At 42.5% G+C, this 18,182-nt stretch overlaps 1 protein-coding gene across 3 annotated transcripts in view; it reads left to right on the forward strand.

The window, feature by feature from the left end:
• col15a1b (collagen, type XV, alpha 1b) overlaps positions 1-18,182 on the forward strand; it is a 59,077-nt gene that overhangs the window by 36,650 nt on the left and 4,245 nt on the right. For 2 of the 3 annotated variants that reach the window (XM_005737554.1, XM_005737552.1), the window contains 28 exons: positions 2,710-2,763; positions 2,894-2,929; positions 3,060-3,197; positions 3,368-3,421; positions 3,500-3,526; positions 3,658-3,699; positions 4,003-4,065; positions 4,537-4,572; positions 4,731-4,814; positions 4,985-5,050; positions 5,241-5,276; positions 5,475-5,537; positions 5,647-5,736; positions 9,268-9,303; positions 9,405-9,458; positions 9,852-9,908; positions 10,465-10,524; positions 11,217-11,261; positions 12,544-12,625; positions 12,797-12,822; positions 13,153-13,251; positions 13,411-13,555; positions 13,652-13,716; positions 13,822-13,953; positions 14,928-15,023; positions 15,163-15,237; positions 15,423-15,620; positions 16,184-16,299. In XM_005737554.1, coding sequence (XP_005737611.1) covers positions 2,710-2,763; positions 2,894-2,929; positions 3,060-3,197; positions 3,368-3,421; positions 3,500-3,526; positions 3,658-3,699; positions 4,003-4,065; positions 4,537-4,572; positions 4,731-4,814; positions 4,985-5,050; positions 5,241-5,276; positions 5,475-5,537; positions 5,647-5,736; positions 9,268-9,303; positions 9,405-9,458; positions 9,852-9,908; positions 10,465-10,524; positions 11,217-11,261; positions 12,544-12,625; positions 12,797-12,822; positions 13,153-13,251; positions 13,411-13,555; positions 13,652-13,716; positions 13,822-13,953; positions 14,928-15,023; positions 15,163-15,237; positions 15,423-15,620; positions 16,184-16,299 — 2,075 coding nt within the window. The remainder of the gene's footprint in view (positions 1-2,709; positions 2,764-2,893; positions 2,930-3,059; positions 3,198-3,367; positions 3,422-3,499; positions 3,527-3,657; positions 3,700-4,002; positions 4,066-4,536; positions 4,573-4,730; positions 4,815-4,984; positions 5,051-5,240; positions 5,277-5,474; positions 5,538-5,646; positions 5,737-9,267; positions 9,304-9,404; positions 9,459-9,851; positions 9,909-10,464; positions 10,525-11,216; positions 11,262-12,543; positions 12,626-12,796; positions 12,823-13,152; positions 13,252-13,410; positions 13,556-13,651; positions 13,717-13,821; positions 13,954-14,927; positions 15,024-15,162; positions 15,238-15,422; positions 15,621-16,183; positions 16,300-18,182) is intronic. The other variant, XM_005737553.1, reaches the window with a different exon arrangement.

The raw sequence follows: 18,182 nt of genomic DNA on the forward strand, positions 1-18,182 counted from the left end.
CTCAGAAATACAACTTGCCTAATAATTCTGCACTCCCTGTATATCACTGATGGGATTCTTCAGACTTATGCAACTGTCCAAACATGCATGGTCCTGTGTGGAAAAAGTAACGCAGTGAAGACGTGTTGTCTGTGGTGACACATCACACTTCTCCATCTAACAAACCTGTGGACAAATCCAGGTTTGGCAGTTGTAAGGATGGCGGTACTTGTCTGGGGCTGCTTTGATTTCCTGGACGACCATGAATTCTGCTCTCCACCAGAAAAAGAGAAATTTCTGGCCATCAGTTTATTCCCTGAAGCTCAAGCTCACTTGGTTATGCAGCAGGGCAGTTATCCAGAACACACCAGCAAGTCCACCTCTGAATTGCTCCAGAAAAAAAAGTTTCTGTAGTGGACTATTCAAAGTTCAGAGTTAAATGTGCCTGAGATGCTTTGGCATGACCTCAAACAGGCTGTTCACACTCGAAAATCCTCCAGTGTGGATGAATTAAAATAATTCTACAAAGACGGGCGTGCCAAACAAAGAAATGCTCTATGGCAGTAATTGCAAAGACTTGATTACAGTTTGTTAGGTTTAGGGGGAAATTACTTTAACACACAGGACCTGGAAGACTTGGTTAGCTGTTTTCATTTAGTAAAGAAAGTAATTTAAAGCTGCATTTTGTATTTACTTAGGTTATCTTTGTCTAATTTTAAAATTTGTCTGATGATCTGAAGAATTTAAGAGTGACAAATATGCAGAAAATGAAGAAATCAGAAGATGCTGTACAGACACTGGACAGACACCTCTGTTAGTATAACAGTGCTACATCAGGAGACATTATTATAGCCTATAATATTTTTACATAATTGTTTTTTTCATATGTTCTGTTTTACTATATCTTGTACCTTCACATTTTATTTGGATTATTTCTCATTGAATTTTCCCCGAGCATTGACCTTTTTCTCCTTTTCCACCTTCCAGTCTTTGCTCTGATTTTATTTAGTGCAACAATTAGATTCCACCTTTATTTTATTTCTTAGATATTGTCATATTGTAGTGATTTGCATTTCTGTGTTTATATAAGCCAATGACCGATGTATACCAGCCGTTCTCTAACTGTCTCTCCATTTCATTGTCCTTTATCTCCACAACCAATCTTTATTCGTACCTTTATTGTTCCTCCTTCTTATTCCTACCTGGAATCTCTCCTATTTGTTTCAGATGGTTGAGGATTGGTTTAGTGGTTCTGGGCCTGACGGTTCAGGTTTGAGCTCAGAGTTCGCCGCTGTCCTCACCTCAGACTTCGGCTCTAGTTCTGGTTCTGGTTCTGACTTTGAGTCAGCATGGGGTTCAGGCGAGGTATACTGCCCAGTTTGCCTGGAAAACCAGCAAACAAAGAAAGGCAGAATTTCAGTCAGCGCTAGAGCATTGAGGTAGACAACATTTAGCTTTCACCGTGATAAAACGGTGTCAAAGCAATAAAGATGAACCTTAGCTAACTACCCTAATGCTCAGGCACAAATGACTGCACATTATCTCCAACTACGTTATCTTAACTGCTGGCTTGCTTGTGCTAAAGCTGAAAGTGATCATCGCTGTGCCATGAAACCCAAAGTGGTTCTTTTACTTTCAGTTCCAAAATTGTCATTGCCAAGGAAAAAAAACCAGCTTGACATTTTACTCTATATGATGACAAACAACTGAACTGAAAGGATCTGGCCACACTCGTATTGCTTATAACCTCATGCTTCTCTCACTGCACATGGTAAAGGAACTGCTCTGCCTTTTGCACCAGTCACATTCATTTTTTACTTCTGTTGGCTGATTTTTCTCAGGGATATCAGGGATATATAAACTACTGTATATATATATATCCCTGCGTCTGCTACTAAAGTTACAAATGGGCGATTTCTACATGAACCAAACAGTTGGGTAAGTAAAGATTTGTATGTGACAGTGCCACCAAGGTCACGTGACAAAAAGCTCTCAATATTATCAGTTAAACGAAATATCCTGGACTAGATTAATGTGCTGGATTGATGAACAAACAGAAATCCATATTATAGCTTTAGTAGTAAGCAGTCTTCTCTTGGATCAGCTGGCAGTGAATGTGTTACCAATGAAGTCTGAGGTTTTATGGGTCCATCAGTGGGTTGGCACAGAAACACTGCTCTGAGTGGTGCTGCTTGATTAAAGGGATAAACTGAATGTATCATCACTTCAGCTTGCTGCTAGGTGATGAAAAAAGAGGCGATAAAATCATCCTCGCCTATATGGTTGATGACATCGATCCTTCACGCTACAGCACATTTAGCTAAATGGCAAACAGTCACAAACACCTTGAAAATTGTTCAATTTATTTGTATGTTGCTGCTTTGAATTGTTTGTGCCAGTTGGACAAATAAGAGGCAATGATATAAACAGCCATTTACCATTGTCTGCGTTAAAGCAGAACGTTTTGTTTTGAGGTTAAAATCATCATTTAGTGCAGAGCAGTGTTGGCATGGATGATATTATCATTTAAGGAAGCTGAAGAATCGAACAGCTTCCAAACATTCATGTATTCCTTTAAGGTGACGAGGGTCACAGTTGCACTCTGGATTGTTCCTGTTGGAACAGCCAAAGTGTCAACACACAGCGACAGTATGCTCCCATACTAGCATACCTATGACTTACCACAGCTTTATTTCTCTGCACTCTGCATGTGTCTTTCTATATTTCCAGGGTCCAGCAGGAAAAGCTGGTCCTCCAGGTTCACCTGGGGCTGCAGGCGAGAAGGTATGAACACCAAGAGCTAAAAGAAAAGACATCTAACCTTATTGCCAAACTTCTGCACATTTTTAGTGTAGACAGTCTTTATTAGTAATGATAGGTAACTAAAGTATATTAACTCCTTTACTTCCTTTAGGGTGAGCAAGGCCTACCTGGGCCTCCTGGGCCAAAGGTAATTTATACTACTCAAAACAGAGTCATACCTATAAATGGCATCCTGTTCACATCGTTTGGTAGCCCACAAATAAATACATTTCCTGTTCTTGTTGTTACTAATGAAAGTCTCCTGTTTGTCTGAGAAGGGTGAAAGTGGGTCAACGGGTGTCCAAGGAATTCCAGGGCCTCAAGGGCCTATTGGTCCAGAAGGAAAGAGAGGCCTTCCAGGCCCACCAGGACCTCCAGGCCCACCAGGACCTCCAGGAACCAAATTCTTTGCAGAGGTGACCCAACCCAGTTTATTAATCACCTGTCCTCCACATATCACTGCTACTATATAGCCTCATATAGATTAACGAGAGGAAAATGAGAATTGTGGTAGAAAACATTAAAAGGTCGTGTCTTTTTCATCACATTGAAGCTCAATAACTATAGACCATGGCTTCGTTTTCAGGATATGGAGGGATCTGGCATGACTGATCAGATTACTGGAGTCAGAGGCCCACAGGTCAGTGTGAGGGGATATATGAGTTTATGTACAGTATATCTATTGATTCATATAACGCATCCTTTTTGTTCTTTTAAGGGTCTACCTGGCCCTCCAGGACCACAGGTAATCTGTTTATGAATTTTCAACAAATTTACAGATAGCTACAATGACATGTTTAACAACTAATACTCGACATCTGGTTACTCTTTGAGTAGGGTGCTCTTGCTGAACATACTTGTTTGTGTTTTCTGTAGGGTAAGGATGGAGCACCAGGAGCTCCAGGGCTCTCTGTCAAGGTAAATTCATTTTGGAATGACACAACTTCTATGTTTCTGATATGCAGTATCAATTATCATCCACTTATTGTTTATATTTAGTGGCCAACAGGTTGTGTATTTTATGACCTAGTTGAGAACTATTGAGCTAAAGTGTTTTTGGTCATTGATGAAACAGCGTAGTTCATCTATGTGAACTTAACTTTCTCTAATCATTGGAATGCACGTTATATTTCACGTGAGCCACACATTACGTTAGAGTGAAATCACCATCACTCTTTGCAGCTTTTTTATTACCTCATTTTCTGCTGTGTCTGATGGCAGGGTGAACCAGGAGAACCAGGACCAGAGGGTCTCCGGGGTCCTGCTGGACTACCAGGTCCTAGGGTAAGTAGCAGTGTTAGATGGCTGAGGTGGTTGGCAGTTCAAAAGTAGTTAGCAGCAAAAAAAACCAAATACTGCAAAAATGATACAGACAAAAAAAGGCTCTAGTCTAAAATCTTCCAGAACAGGCACCTTGTCAAAATATTGCAAAAAGCTATGTTATATATCTATAATTAATTTATTTGCCAACATTTTAGGAAACATTTTTTACAGATAAAATGTCTGAATGGTCCATTCTCCTTGGTAACTAAGACGATCCTCTTTAGCCTGGAGGACATGGTGTATGTTTTCCAACAACTCTCCCTCCACTCCCACTTTCATGAAGTGCTTGCTCACAGGGTGTCATCTGAGTGGCGGGGTATTATTGTAGGGTCACTGTTGTTGTGATTTATATAAATAAAATCGAATGCATTGAAATTAATTCGCACTATTCACTTATTCACTGTGCAACATTTTCTTCCTCTTTACAAACAGGGGGCCAAAGGAGAGAAAGGCGGTCCAGGACCCAAGGTCGGAACAACTCTTTTATCCTAGATGTGATTTGTTGTATCATTTTCATTTCATCTTTCTGTTTTGTTGTTTCCTCTCATGTCTTTCAAATACCATGTTTGTTTCTAAATGTCTGTTTCTGGTAAGGGACTAATGATTCTGCATTATGTGAATTGCAGGGTGAAAGAGGAGCTGATGGCCTCAGTATCCAAGGACCACCTGGGCCTCCTGGGGCTCCTGGACCTGTCATTAATGTACATGATGTACGCACATACACACAACATGACATTTAATTGAATGAAGACTTAAGATGGAGGCAGACCAACAAACAACTGTGTGGTCGTAGTGGTAGCTGTGCAGACATGCTGCTTTTTCCATATCTCTGAATATACTAAAGGTGCCCTAATGTGATCATTATATCTTCTGTCTACAGCTGCTCTATAATGTCACAGAGGGTATCCTCAACGTCACAGAGATCAGAGGACCACCCGGGCCTACGGTGCGTAGCTTCAAGTGAACTACAGTGTGTTTTAGGTTCTTTGTTGTTCCGCTCCGTCGTGGAGTATGGATGAAGGGGGTCGTAAATGAACTGATATTAAGACTTTTGCTGCAGCTGCAGGTGTGTTTGGTGAGCTTTTGCTTATGTGTGTGCTTTTCTCTGCATGTGTGTGTGTGTCTGCATGCTGCAGGGTCCTGAGGGATTGCCTGGCAGAGCTGGATTTCCCGTAAGAACATTTTGCTACACCGCTTTTTGTCCCAAATAATTAAATTCAGGAAAACTGGATGTAAATATTTATGTGATTATTCTGGATTCTTTTTCTTTTGCTGTCTTTTGGCTAAATGGGGTAGGTACCAGAGAAATCTTTAAACACACGGTTTCATTACAACCTTTTCTTAATCTTCCAACTTTCATCTCTTCCTAGGGCCCCAGGGGACCAAAGGGAGACATAGGACCTACAGGTATCCAGGGCCCCGCAGGGCTTAAGGTAAGAACTGAATATGAAGATTCATAAAGCATGTTCATGTAGATTTCGATGCCTATGAAACAACCCTAAACACCTCTCCTCAACATAAACATACATTTAATTTTGACAGGGAGAGAAAGGAGAACCAGGGGTGACAATTGCTGCTGATGGATCTCTCCTGTCTGCACCAAGAGGCCCTCAAGGGCCCAAAGGCACAAAGGTAGCCAACAAGTGACCTTTTTACCCCTAAAAGACTTTCTATATATTTAGTTACTTTGTGGTGAAAGACTTTAATGTATTTAATAATCTGTATCTAATGCTGGAGCCAAATAATGTTTGGTCCCTGTACTAGTTTAAGTGAATTCCTGTTTATGCAGTTCCTATGCAAGAAACATCTCCTGGATGCATTGGTACGCATGTATGTATCCTGGGGTCATCAGGTGTTTCGGTTCATCATACACCCGCGCCCAGGCGACCCAGCTGGGGGTGATCAGGCTCCGACTTGCATACCAATAGCTACCCGCGGATCAGCCCTTTTAATCCGCAGCCACCTTGTGGCTTTCTCTGCCGCTTCACTCACAGCCTGGATGGCCCTCTTCTTGGCTGCCTCAGCCACACCCACCTGGCCGAGGACTTTGCAGAGTGATCGTCCTACAAAGCCCCTTCATCCCACTTCTATGGGCTCATAGAATGTCTTCCAGCCTCTTCCCCTGCACTCCTGCACTCCTGCACTCCTGCACTAGTTCCTGGTACTTGGCACATTTCCTCTCATTGGCCTCCTCGATCCGCTCTTCCCATGGCATTGCGAGTTCCAGCATGATCAGATGTTTTGAGGCCTCAGAAGTGATGATCATGTCTGGCCAAAGGGATGTCTTTACTTAGAGAGGGGGGAAAGTCCAAGTTTACCAGCTTGTCTATAAGAATGTCTGGGATGATGGTATTGAAGGCGGAGCGGAAATTAATGAAGAGCATCCTTACTGATGTCCCAGGATTCTCCAGGTGATGCAGAGTGGAGTGGAGGGCGGTGGAAATTGCATCCTCTGTGGATCTATTTGCCTTATAGGCAAACTGGTGGGGGCGAAGCTGGGTGGGAGGCAGTCCTTTATGTGTTTTAGGACCAGCTTCTCGAAGCACTTTGCAACCACTGGAGTCAGTGCGATGAGTCTGTAGTCACTGAGGCTACTGATGGTGGTGGACTTGGGGACTGGGACTATTGTTGATGATCTCAGGCAGTGAGGGACAGAGGCATGTGTCAGGGAGAGGTTGAATAGTCTGGCGAACACAGGAGCCAGCTGGTCGGCGCAGGCTTTGAGCACTCTAACACGTCGGGGCCAGCAGCTTTCCTCTGCTCTGAACACATTGCGGACCTGATGTTGTTGGAGGCTAAATGTGTGGGGGCTGTGCTCAGAGGACGCTGTGGGCAGGGTGGGTGCATGGTGGGGGTGAATAGTCCAGTTTTGCTGCTCTGATGCTTTTTTTAAGGTCTGCTCTTGCTCTGCTGTACATGTCCTGGTCCCCAGATGTGTATGCAGAGTACAACAGTGCCTGAACCTTGCTTGTCATCCAGGGTTTACGGTTGGGGTAGACCCGGACCAGCTTTTCCGTGGTGACAGTGTCCATGCAGTGTTTGATGTAACCCAGCACTGTGGTTGTGTGAGTCTCTAGGTCATCCTGTTCAAAGACACTCCACTCTGTGAGAGCAAAACAGTCCTGCAATTGAGCGAGAGCTTCCTCAGAAATGGTGTTAATGGTTCTGATGGTGGGCTTTGTCCTTCTCCTGAGTGGTGTGTATGCCGGGACAACGAGTAGGGAGAGGTGGTCGGACATGCTCAGGTGGGGGAGGGGAACACATCTGTAGGCTTAATATTTGAGTAAACATGATCCAGGGTGTTATTTCCACTCGTAGGGCATTTCACATGTTGTACAAATTTAGGCAGCACAGTTCTTAAGCATGCTCTGTTGAAATCCCCTGCAATGATGTGTACTCCCTCTGGGTATGTCCGTTGCTGTTCGGAGATCATGTCGTGCAGGTGTGCAAGGGCTGAGCTAGCATTAGCGTCTGGTGGTATGTAGACTGCTGTTATTAGCACTGCAGGCAGTTCTCTGGGCAAGTAGAAAGGTTTGCACATGACAGACATTGCCTCTATGTCCGGGGAGCAGACTGTGGCGATGATCTTGGTGTTCGTGCACCAGTTGTTATGTGTGTAAATGCACAAACCTCCTCCTCTGCTTTTCCCCACTGTAGACTTTCTGTCGCTCCGGTGCATTGTGCGGCCTGCTAGCTGCATTGAGGCGTCAGGAATTCCCTCTCGTAGCCATGTCTCCATGAGGACCAGGATGTCGCAGACGATTGGCTGTGCGGCGAGAAGTGGGTTCAGTTCGTCTATTTTGTTGACGACCGAACGTGCATTGGTCAGGAAGACGCTCGGGAGCAGTGGTTTGAAAGGCTGCTTCTTTAGCCTGGCTAGCAGGCCCAACCGGCATCCCCGCTTTTGTTTGGTTCCTTCCGCCGCCTGCGTTTCTTGGCAGAGCCGATAACAATCCACGGAGCGCCCGATGTTCTCGCTATCTCCGGGGGGATGTTGTGCATCCTCTGATAATCACTGGTAATGGGGATCTGGCTGTTATATCCGATCTTGCATGATTCCAGATGGTTGTAGGAAAATTTGGCTTTACAATAAGAAAAACAAAAGAAGAAGAAAAAGAGGAGAAACGAAAAAGAAAGGCACCTAAGTGGAGAGCATAGAGCCGCTGCATCTGTGCGCGCCGGCATCTTGTCCTATGTGCTGGAGGAACTTTAGCTGTTTACCCAGGTCAGCCCGTAGCTGCCAATCAGAGGCTGTGTTGAGGAGGCCGGTTGTTAACCGTGGACATGCCTGGGATTTCTCTCCAGCCTTAATGAAAGAGATTGCCTTCTTCGGAGCGTGATGGTGCTTGCTGGTGTTGATTGCTGAGGCAATCTGCTCAGCAACTACTCTGAGCACCTGGTCATGATGCTAATGATACCAAACATTAGCCAGGGCTGTCGGGCTGCTGCTGAGGAGGTGTTCTAGGGTGCCTCTTCCAGACCACAGAGGACAGGCAGATGTCTTGCTCTTCCCCCACACAAGGAGGTTTACTGGGCTTGGCAGGGTGTCGTATACTGCCTGCACGAGGAATCAGACACGGTGGAAGTCTGCCTGAATGATGTTTGCTCAGGTGACCTTGCACTGCAAGGTACTGTCTCACCTTGTCCACGCTCCCTGCCGCCTGAGTCCTACGGCCCTGCTTACTCGCTCATCCTCCTCACCTGCACGGACCTCTTCCTGGAGTAGCTGGTGTCTCTCCTTTCCCTGTGCCCTGCTGACCTGGGCCTTCGGAAGTACCCCAAGCCTGTTCTCCCTGTTGCTAAGACCCCCACCAGTGTCTTCTGTCTTATACGTGACTCTGCCACTTCAACTGCCTTCTCTGCCTTCCACTTTCCTTAAATGAACTATTAACATAGAATACTAACCTCGGTCCCTAAATAATGCAAGTCCTAGTTTTTGTTAACAAGGGTGCCATGAAGGTTGAAACTGAAATTTGCTCAAGGTATAAATAGGTCTAAGTGCTTTTAAGGACCTTTCATGGGTTTTTTAATGAAAAAGAATGACCTAGAATAACATCTTTGTTATTTTATAGAAAGAACTAGTCTGAAACTATGAAAGCAACCCACCGCTGTCATTACTTCCACCTATGTAATTCTCACATTTTGCTGCTTTACTGTGCACAGGGTGACCATGGCTTCCCAGGACCTACTGGACTTACGGTGAGTTTTATGAGAACATCACAGTAAGGAAATTTCTGCTACACATTCATCCTTTATGTATGTTATTACACTGAATATAAGTGTGTGTTTGTTTATTTCAGGGTCCAATAGGACCTCCTGGACAAAAAGGAGAATATGGTTTCCCCGGGCGACCCGTGAGTAATTTTGCATGTTTGATTATTAAGATATGAACGCCTCATCTATAGGTTAAAAGTGTTCTGAACTTGCACATGAAAGTCAAGGGAAACACAGAACCACTGAGTGGAATATACTTGCCAGTGATTAGCAGAACAATGTGTCATGTTTTTCAGCATACTGATTTTTTCCCTAACTAGTCATAATGGGAAATGACAAGCTGCTTGGTGGTTTTCTCCTTTCGATTCACTTTTAAATATAAGAACTACATTCATAACGCTCTTGTTTCTGTGCCTTCAAACACTTTTCTCCCTATCATGCATGCACTCACAGTCCAATGGATTCTGTTCAGTGTTTGGGAAAACCTCTTGAGCCAAAAGTACTGAAGCTTTTTCGTTCTTCCCTCTATGTAGGGGCGACCTGGTATCCCAGGGAGGAAAGGTGACAGAGGAGATTCTGTTGGCCTACCGGTAAGAGAATTAAGGCATGAAGGGATTGCAGAGAGAGAGAGCATTATTTTACACTTAAATCATCCATGAGTAGTATACTGTTGCATTTTATCATCATATCATGAATCATTCTTCAGCCAGTTATTTTACAGCTAGTACATCTGACTATAGGGTGTGGCACAACTGTTGAAACTTCCCCATGTAATCATTGGATGGGTAGCGCACATCTCAGCAGCAAAACCCCAGCGCCAAACCCAACAATATGACCCCCTATGAGCAAGCACTTTGGCAACAGCGGGAAGGAAAAACTCCCTTTTAAGAGGAAGCAGCAGGCTGGAGGAGCTTCAATAAATGCCATATATGAAACTGATCTGATGTGTCGAAGTTGATGTCGTGGCCCGTCTAAATTAATCCTCAATATACATTCACACACCAAGACTCAGACATAAGCACAGACACTGGCAGGCCGTTTTTGAATTCATTGTAATCATTTTTTTTTGAATAGTCATTGCCATTCTTGTATGTGTGTTTTTAGCGACATCATATTTGTTACAAATAGTTTTATTCTCTGTCTCAGGGACCTCCAGGTCCTCCCGGCCCACCTGGACTTCCAGGAAGAATTATTGGCCTGAATGGAGTAAGTATGACTCAGAGAAGCAAAACATCAGTCACTAGCATATTTACTGGCCAGTTTATAAGGCAGTTGCACTTCCTATATTAATTCCATCTCAAACTCCAGAGAATAGGTGGGGAGTGTCAACATCAGCGAGGACCTGGTTCTGAATGATGACTGATCATTTGTGTCCCTGTGTGTTACTGTTCTCACATCTCACACATGTGCAAAGGAGACAGGACAGCATAGAGAGTGCACGATGACATCAGCGGACAGCAAAAGTATTAGTTCTGATTAGGTTCAAGTCTTTTTATGAATAATACCAGTTTATATAACCAGCAAGAACTGGCAATATTGCAAACCAGAACTATCAAATCTTACATGGTTTTTGCCTCAATTCATAATTCAGGATTTACTCACTGGTTTTAACTCACCACCTTAAAGTACCTTAAAAATATGTCTGGCTGAATTTTCCTGACTAGTTACGAGTTTTATCCTGCTTGTTGAAGAGTGTTGACATTTTTAATAAATGCTGCCAAAATTTCAGTAAGTTATAAGCAGCCGATTGTCTCTCTGTATAAACTTTTATACATAAAAAGCGGTAAACGTGGAAAAACATGACTAATGCTCGTGTGCAGGTTATGATCGTGACTCATTTAACATGGTGGGTGATTGACTTGTAGTCTGATTCCGCTGCTCTTCTTTGAATCTTAAAGACAGTGTTCCCGGTGCGCCCCAGACCGCATTGCAAAATGGGACGAGTAAGTCTGAGTCTGACCATCTGATTGGTTCATTTCAGTTGGAAGTTGGTGGTTCTGTTGGTGTGAGGGTGTCACAGCATGGCAGCTCTCTGGTGTGGGCCTCAACCCATTCCCCATTTCCTCTCCGTGTTTTCCTTCCCTTCATTTTGTCCTTCTTTGCTCTCCTAATGGTTTTTGAAAAGGCAACATGAATGTGGAGCTGGCCCTAATTCCTCTGGCTTTAACATGTGGTTGTTTTGTATTCTGTATATGATTCATCACTAGATTACCAAAAGCTCAACATTTTCTTCAAATTACCCAAAGACCAATTCGTATATTTGGTACCATCAGTACCTCTTACTTCACTTATACTTCAATCCAATCTTTCCACTCAGTACAAACACTGATATGCCAGATGTTAAAGGGGGGGCGGGGTCTAAATTCTGCTTGCCTTCTCTGTTTCTTCCCTTAATCATCGTCTCAGGAAGAGGATGCTGTGTAAACCTTTGAAAAGAAGAAGGAAACAGACATCCTTTTACTGCATGTAGATCAGAATTGGTTCAATCAATTGGAGAAAAAAAACAGTCTGTGTGGAGGTGGTCACTTCTATTTTTAACAACCTTTTTCTTATTGTAATGAAATAATGATAAACCCATCTCTGATCTACGTGTTCTCAGATAAACAAGGTTCGTGACCTTCAGTACCTTCTGTCATGGTGCTGAGTGTTTGGTTTGGTTGAGCCTTCTCTTAGAAGTGACACCATGTGGAGACATGGTGTGCTGAAAACACCACGATGACTGCTTGGCTAAACTTGTTTTACTTGGCTAAAATGTTTTTAGGTAGTTAATGAAGTGCAGTAACAGGACATTCTCTGTGTAAATGGCCTCTCTGCCATCTGTCAGAGGGCTTTGGGAGGTCTTCAAGTCGACTTTTGTTAAAAGTCATCCTTCAATGAAAAGCTTAAATCCACCATAATTTTTTCATCAGCCTTTTATAACACGTTGCTTGCTTGAACCTTAATCCTACATTTTAACCCAGGATGAGTGCTGCAGTCTGTAGCATGCATCCCTTGTATTTAACAGGTGTTTATGTAATCCTGACAATAATTTTTAGCTTTGATCTGCTTGTCTTTTTTACAATAATCCATTGTTTTTACCATAGTCTCTGATTGTGACGTTTGACTTTGCAAATTAACTTTCTGATGTTCACTTGTTTGTTCTGTTGTGTAACCCGACTGTAAATGTGCATAAGGGCCAGCTTCCCAACACAAATGTTATCTCAATGACGATGTATTTGTGCATAGGAGTCAATGACAAGGGGACATTCAGCTGGACCTAAAGGAGACAAAGGAGATGAGGGATTACCTGGGGAGCCAGGAACTCCTGGTGAGATCTTAAGATGACAGGATAGTGGACAGTGGTGGAAGTTCATTTTAAATATGGTCAATGTATCATGAGGCCAAAGTATATGGAAGTTCTGTCTATCAGCTGACATTTCACACCACATGTTCTGCTGCTTGCTTTGTGTGATTTGATATGTGTAATTTTTCTTCTTAGGGCTCACATTTCCAGATGGAAATGTGGTGAGTACTCACGTACAACACATAATACACAGTCGTGGTAAAAAAATAAATAAATAAAAAAAAAGTACATCTGCTTGGTTTTGCGTATCAGGACAAATTATTAAAACAATCTAGGAAGTAATAACTTTTCAAAGTACGGTAGTTTAAATGTATAACTTCTCAGATGTAACAACTTTAAACTATAAAACCAAGCTAACGCACAAACAAAACATTAAAACTGACAAACTGGCACTTGTTAAGCATTTAAGACTGAAATATGTGCTAATACACTAGAAATGCACCTTGATGGTGGCAGAGTGGTGAATCCTGAGCACTCTTTTGATCTCTCAGGGGACTAAAGGTGATCAGGGATACAAAGGTCAGAAGGGAGAAAAAGGGGATGCGGGCCTGCCTGGTCCTCTGGGGATCCCAGGGAGGTCAGGCCTTGTGGTAAGTTAAGCCATGTGGTAAAAATACTATTCTAGAACAGGAGGTTATTTAAAAAAATATTTTAAAATGATTATTTGTAAAAGCCGGATCTTCTGGCCAAAGCTGTGCAAATTATACCACTCTTTTACAATGAATTGAATTCTTCTGTTGTTTCTCTAGGGTCCGAAAGGCGAATCCATTGTTGGTCCAATGGGTCCTACTGGTTCTCCTGGTCAGCCTGGACCTCCAGGATTTGGACGGTCTGGACCTCAAGGTCCGCCTGGCCCTCCTGGGCCCCCAGGACCACCCCCTCCATACGGATCAAGTATGTGTGTCTATAAAGTTAAAACAAGTACCAAGTCACAGCCTGTACTATATGTGTATTGATTTTATAAGTTTAAAGTAATTGTGTTGTCATCAGCTGTCAGTGTCCCCGGCCCTCCCGGTCCTCCTGGTCCACCAGGCTCTCCAGGATATGCAAACTTTGTAAGAAACTGCTGAGGTGTAACCATACTTGGAATAAATGGAGAATCAAATGATTAGCTAACATTTTAAAGTGTCATCACTGATGCTCTGATGGTTTGTGTTCAGGTTACCAGCTATAAGACAATCCACGCCCTCACCCAAGAGGCACACCATGCTGCTGAAGGTACCTTGGCATATGTGTCTGAAAGGGGAGGCGAGCTGTACATCAGAGCACGCAATGGTTGGCACAAGATCCAGGTGTGTAGGACGAGACCAGAAAGATTCAATAGCTTTCAGGATATAATATCCTCTATAAGATCATCGTCCGCTGCATCTTCCTGTGAAGCTTCTACTTTCAAATCACTGTCCAAAAGAAATGATTTGTCCTCTTGTACTGTAGAGTTTCACCACACGTCCCAAACATGTGCAAACAGCAACATTATAGTCTCCTTCAAACTGCTTTTAGCGGTATAGCATAGAGCAGGGTTGTCCAACACCAGTCCTCGAGAGCTACTGTCCTGCAGCTTTTAGACGCATCCTTGTTCCGACACACCTGAATCAAATGAATGGCTTGTTATCAGGCCTTTGCCAACCTGATGGCTGCTGAAGAGGTAATCCCACCATTTGATTGAGCTGTGTTGGAGTAGGGATGCACCGAAGAGCCGCAGGACAGTAGCTCTCGAGGACTGGTGTTGGACACCCCTGGCCTAGAGTTTCCAAACCTGAAGGAGGCATTTTATGCCAAGAATGCGAACAGAAAGTACCTAATGGTTCCTCTGGATTACCGTCAGCCAGAGATGATGGGCATCACTTATCAACTTTGACCCAAGATGCTTCAATTGTGTGTGTTCAGTATTACATATATGTGTTTTGTTTTGATTATTCAATTAATGTATTATTTTGTAAGCTTGTCTTGTGTTTTCACTTGTCTGTTATTTGTTCCGATTATTTGCTCAAATATTTATTGAAAGGACTTTGCAATAATTTATTTAAATGAATAACTGAAGTGCTATGTGCAAAAATGCTGGACTGGACATCATTTTATATCAAACACTATATAAAATACAAATATTACTGTATTCTTCTGTTTGGATTTTGCCAGTGTGTCCTATTAATGCTGGTGGTAGTTTGTGTCTCACTGACATCAAGAGTAAACTGCAGTGTGTGTGTGTGTGTGTGTGTGTGTGTGTGTGTGTGTGTGTGTGTGTGTGTGTGTGTGTGTTCTGTGTCAGCTCGGAGAGTTAATCCATTATGAACCTTCATCAGACACATCTCAGTCCCTCAGCAGACCCGGAGAATGGAGTAGAGCCCATAGGATGCACAGCCAGGTCCAAACACCAATGCGCACACACTGGAACCTCACTGAACAGAACTTTGAAAGCAACTTAAAAAAAAATTAATTCAAAGTTGTTGTTTTTTTGGTTTTGTTTTCAAAAAACACACTTATCCAACTTTTTTGTTGAACAGGAGCTGCAGGAGGGAAGCAGAGGATACCAGCACAGTTATAACCTGCTACCACAGCATTTCAATGCAGTCTCTGGGGTGAGTCCAAACACATATTAGGCATACTCATCACAAATGAAGCCCAGTTCCAAACCCAGAGGGTGAAAATGAATTGGCTCACTGGAGGCCTTTCAGATTTTATATTTCATCTGTAATGAAGAGCACATCAGGTATGACTGAGAATACTTTCTCTAATCTTTGTGCTCCATTTCTCTTTCGTCTAGCTTCATCTCGTAGCACTGAACGCCCCGCTCAAAGGAGATATGCGTGGCATCCGCGGAGCAGACTTCCAGTGTTACCAACAGGCACGCGCCGTGGGGCTCACCTCCACATACAGAGCCTTCCTGTCATCACACCTTCAGGACCTGGCAACCATTGTCAGAAAGGCTGACCGCAATGACATGCCCGTGGTTAATCTGAGGGTGAGCAGAAGTTTTCATAGCACTACACAATACATGATGCAACACTTGGCTTTCTTTTCCAGCAGGAATATTTTCAGTATCAAATAAAATAGAGAGTAAAAGCGAGTGGCACATTTAAAAGATAGACAACAAAAAAATATGTCTTGTAAGTAGTGTAAGAAGAGAAATTTAAGATGCTCTATAATACAACCTGCAAACCCCTAGTAACACTGTGAATCAACATTGTAAGAAGGGGAAGTTAGTATGCTCTACAGGACATACTATAATAACAGTTGTGATAATCTAAGAAGGGGAAGTATTGTTGCTTTCTTGTTCCACTGCACCTACATCTTTAGTAGTAGTATTTTTAGGTATCAGAAAGTAGACCCAAATTCAAAGGAATTACACGGATATCAAACCTTAACCCTGAGTGCATTGTGTGGTTTTCTTCAAACAAAGAACAGATTATTCCACAAAGTAGAAGTGATATATTTTCTGGGGTTTTGTTTTTCTCATTTAAAACACATTATTTTTAACAGTTGGCATCTTCTTAAGCAAGCTCTTTCCCCCTGTCCTGCCTTCAGGGTCAAGTGTTGTTCAATAGTTGGATGTCCATCTTCTCTGGGAATGGAGGCGTGTTTGATCCGTCCACACCCATCTTCTCCTTTGATGGACGCAATATAATGAGTGACTCGGCTTGGTAAGTGGGTGTAGCAAAGGAATGAAAAATGATGCCATTTGCCAAAAATGATTAATTTAGGAGTTCCAGTTGGGCTAAAATGCTGGATAGAACGATTTTTATGATGTACAGGCCATAAATTTCATGTTCATGTGGACAGCAGCTCTCACTCAGATGAACAGTGGTACTGGCAAATGCATTTACGAGCACTTTTTAAGCATTTATGAGAACATGATGGAAGATGGAGAGTTTTTTTGTTGTCTTTTATTGAGAGTGAAAAAACAGTTTTCTCAGTCAGTTGGCAAATTGATCAGAAATACCAAAATCCTGCTCCATTCCTCAACTCACAGAAGGTTCTGGTGATATATAGCTTCTTTGTCAGCCTGCATAAATTCTCCTGTTTGTGCTGCGGGGGGTCAGTTATGAAAAGGTAATAAAGCCAGATAAACTTTGGTTGAACTGGACTATTGATGAATAAAGTCATCAATAGTCACATCCATCTCTCATATATAGTCACAGGCATTTTTAATTAAAGGTACAGTCAGGCGTTTGAGTTTGTTCTGTCTTCAAACAAATGACTCCATTCTCATAAACTTAGAAATAATCCGCAAAAAACACATAGTGGGTTTGTAAAAGCAGCCATGTTGCCCCATCTCCATAAACACAACGGCCACGATGGACATTGCCATTACACCTGATTGTGTTTTATGTATGTGATTAATGACCAGCCACATATGTAGTATGCCAGTCAAGAGGAAAGAACTGATAGACATTCGGGTTTCATAAAGGCAAATTTGAATTGCTTATTTACACCCAATATTTTCAGAATTACTTAGACAGCTGACCCTCCTGCCTTCAGGCAGCTGCAAAGAACCAGCTAAACACCCAGTTATGAATGTTATGAAGAATGTTAGCCTCGAATGTCCTAAAAATCAGCCCCCCCGATAAACTGTTTGGTTACATTTTCACATCAATAAGTGTCAGAGGCCAACAGTGTTAGAGCCACTTAAAGGAAAGTTTCACTAATGTTGACTAACAGCAGCTAACAGCCGCTAACAGCCGCTAACAGCAGCTAACAGCAGCTAACAGCAGCTAACAGCAGCTAACAGCTGCAAACTCACCTCAGTTTCCCCGTCATTGGTCAGAAATGCATCAGACTCCTCTGAGTTTTATAGCCTCCTCCAGCCTAAATAGTCATGGATGTTTCTCAACCAGCATTGACAGCTGAGGTAAACGCTCTAAATTTTATGTTTTTGGCTGACTTTGTCCTACAGTAGCCACCATAGCTAGGATTATGCACTTGAATTGAGATGGGTAAAAAAGAAGAAGTCATTTGACTGCAATCTACTGACATCTAGTGGTAAGATTTTTCACACTTTAACAAGCGTTCTTAAACCAATAAACTCAGGCCGCAGTGAGCAGACTTCATGAATTCATAAACCAAAGAAATATTTTATTTTTCCCTACTGTCACTAATCTGTGCCAGTGTATGCCATGCGATGAACTAAGAAGCACAGAAAAGCAAAGGCATGTGTTGCATTAGCCTGACAGTTTTATCAATCAGCTAAGAGTGATATTCAAAATTATAGTTTTAGTTGTAGAGTTATGAGCTCATAAGGAGTAACTCTCGGATTCAGTTTGGTCCTAATAACACACGAATGGGAAGCTTCTTACCTCAAGACACCAGGAGATGATGCACCTGTCTAATTTTAGATAATGAGGAGATAGGAGTCAAGTCAAGTCAAGTCAACTTTATTTGTCAATTCTGCCACATGTACAGGACATACAGAGAATAGAAATTTCGTTACTCTCAAACCCTAGTGATTAAAAAATGCAAATAAAATAATTAAAAAGTAAAAATTTAAATAAATACAGTACAATTTTACGTATAACAAAAAAAGCTA

The sequence above is a fragment of the Pundamilia nyererei genome, unplaced genomic scaffold (assembly GCF_000239375.1).
Source record: "Pundamilia nyererei isolate P.nyererei 1_Seehausen unplaced genomic scaffold, PunNye1.0 scaffold00077, whole genome shotgun sequence".
Lineage (NCBI taxonomy): Eukaryota > Metazoa > Chordata > Actinopteri > Cichliformes > Cichlidae > Pundamilia > Pundamilia nyererei.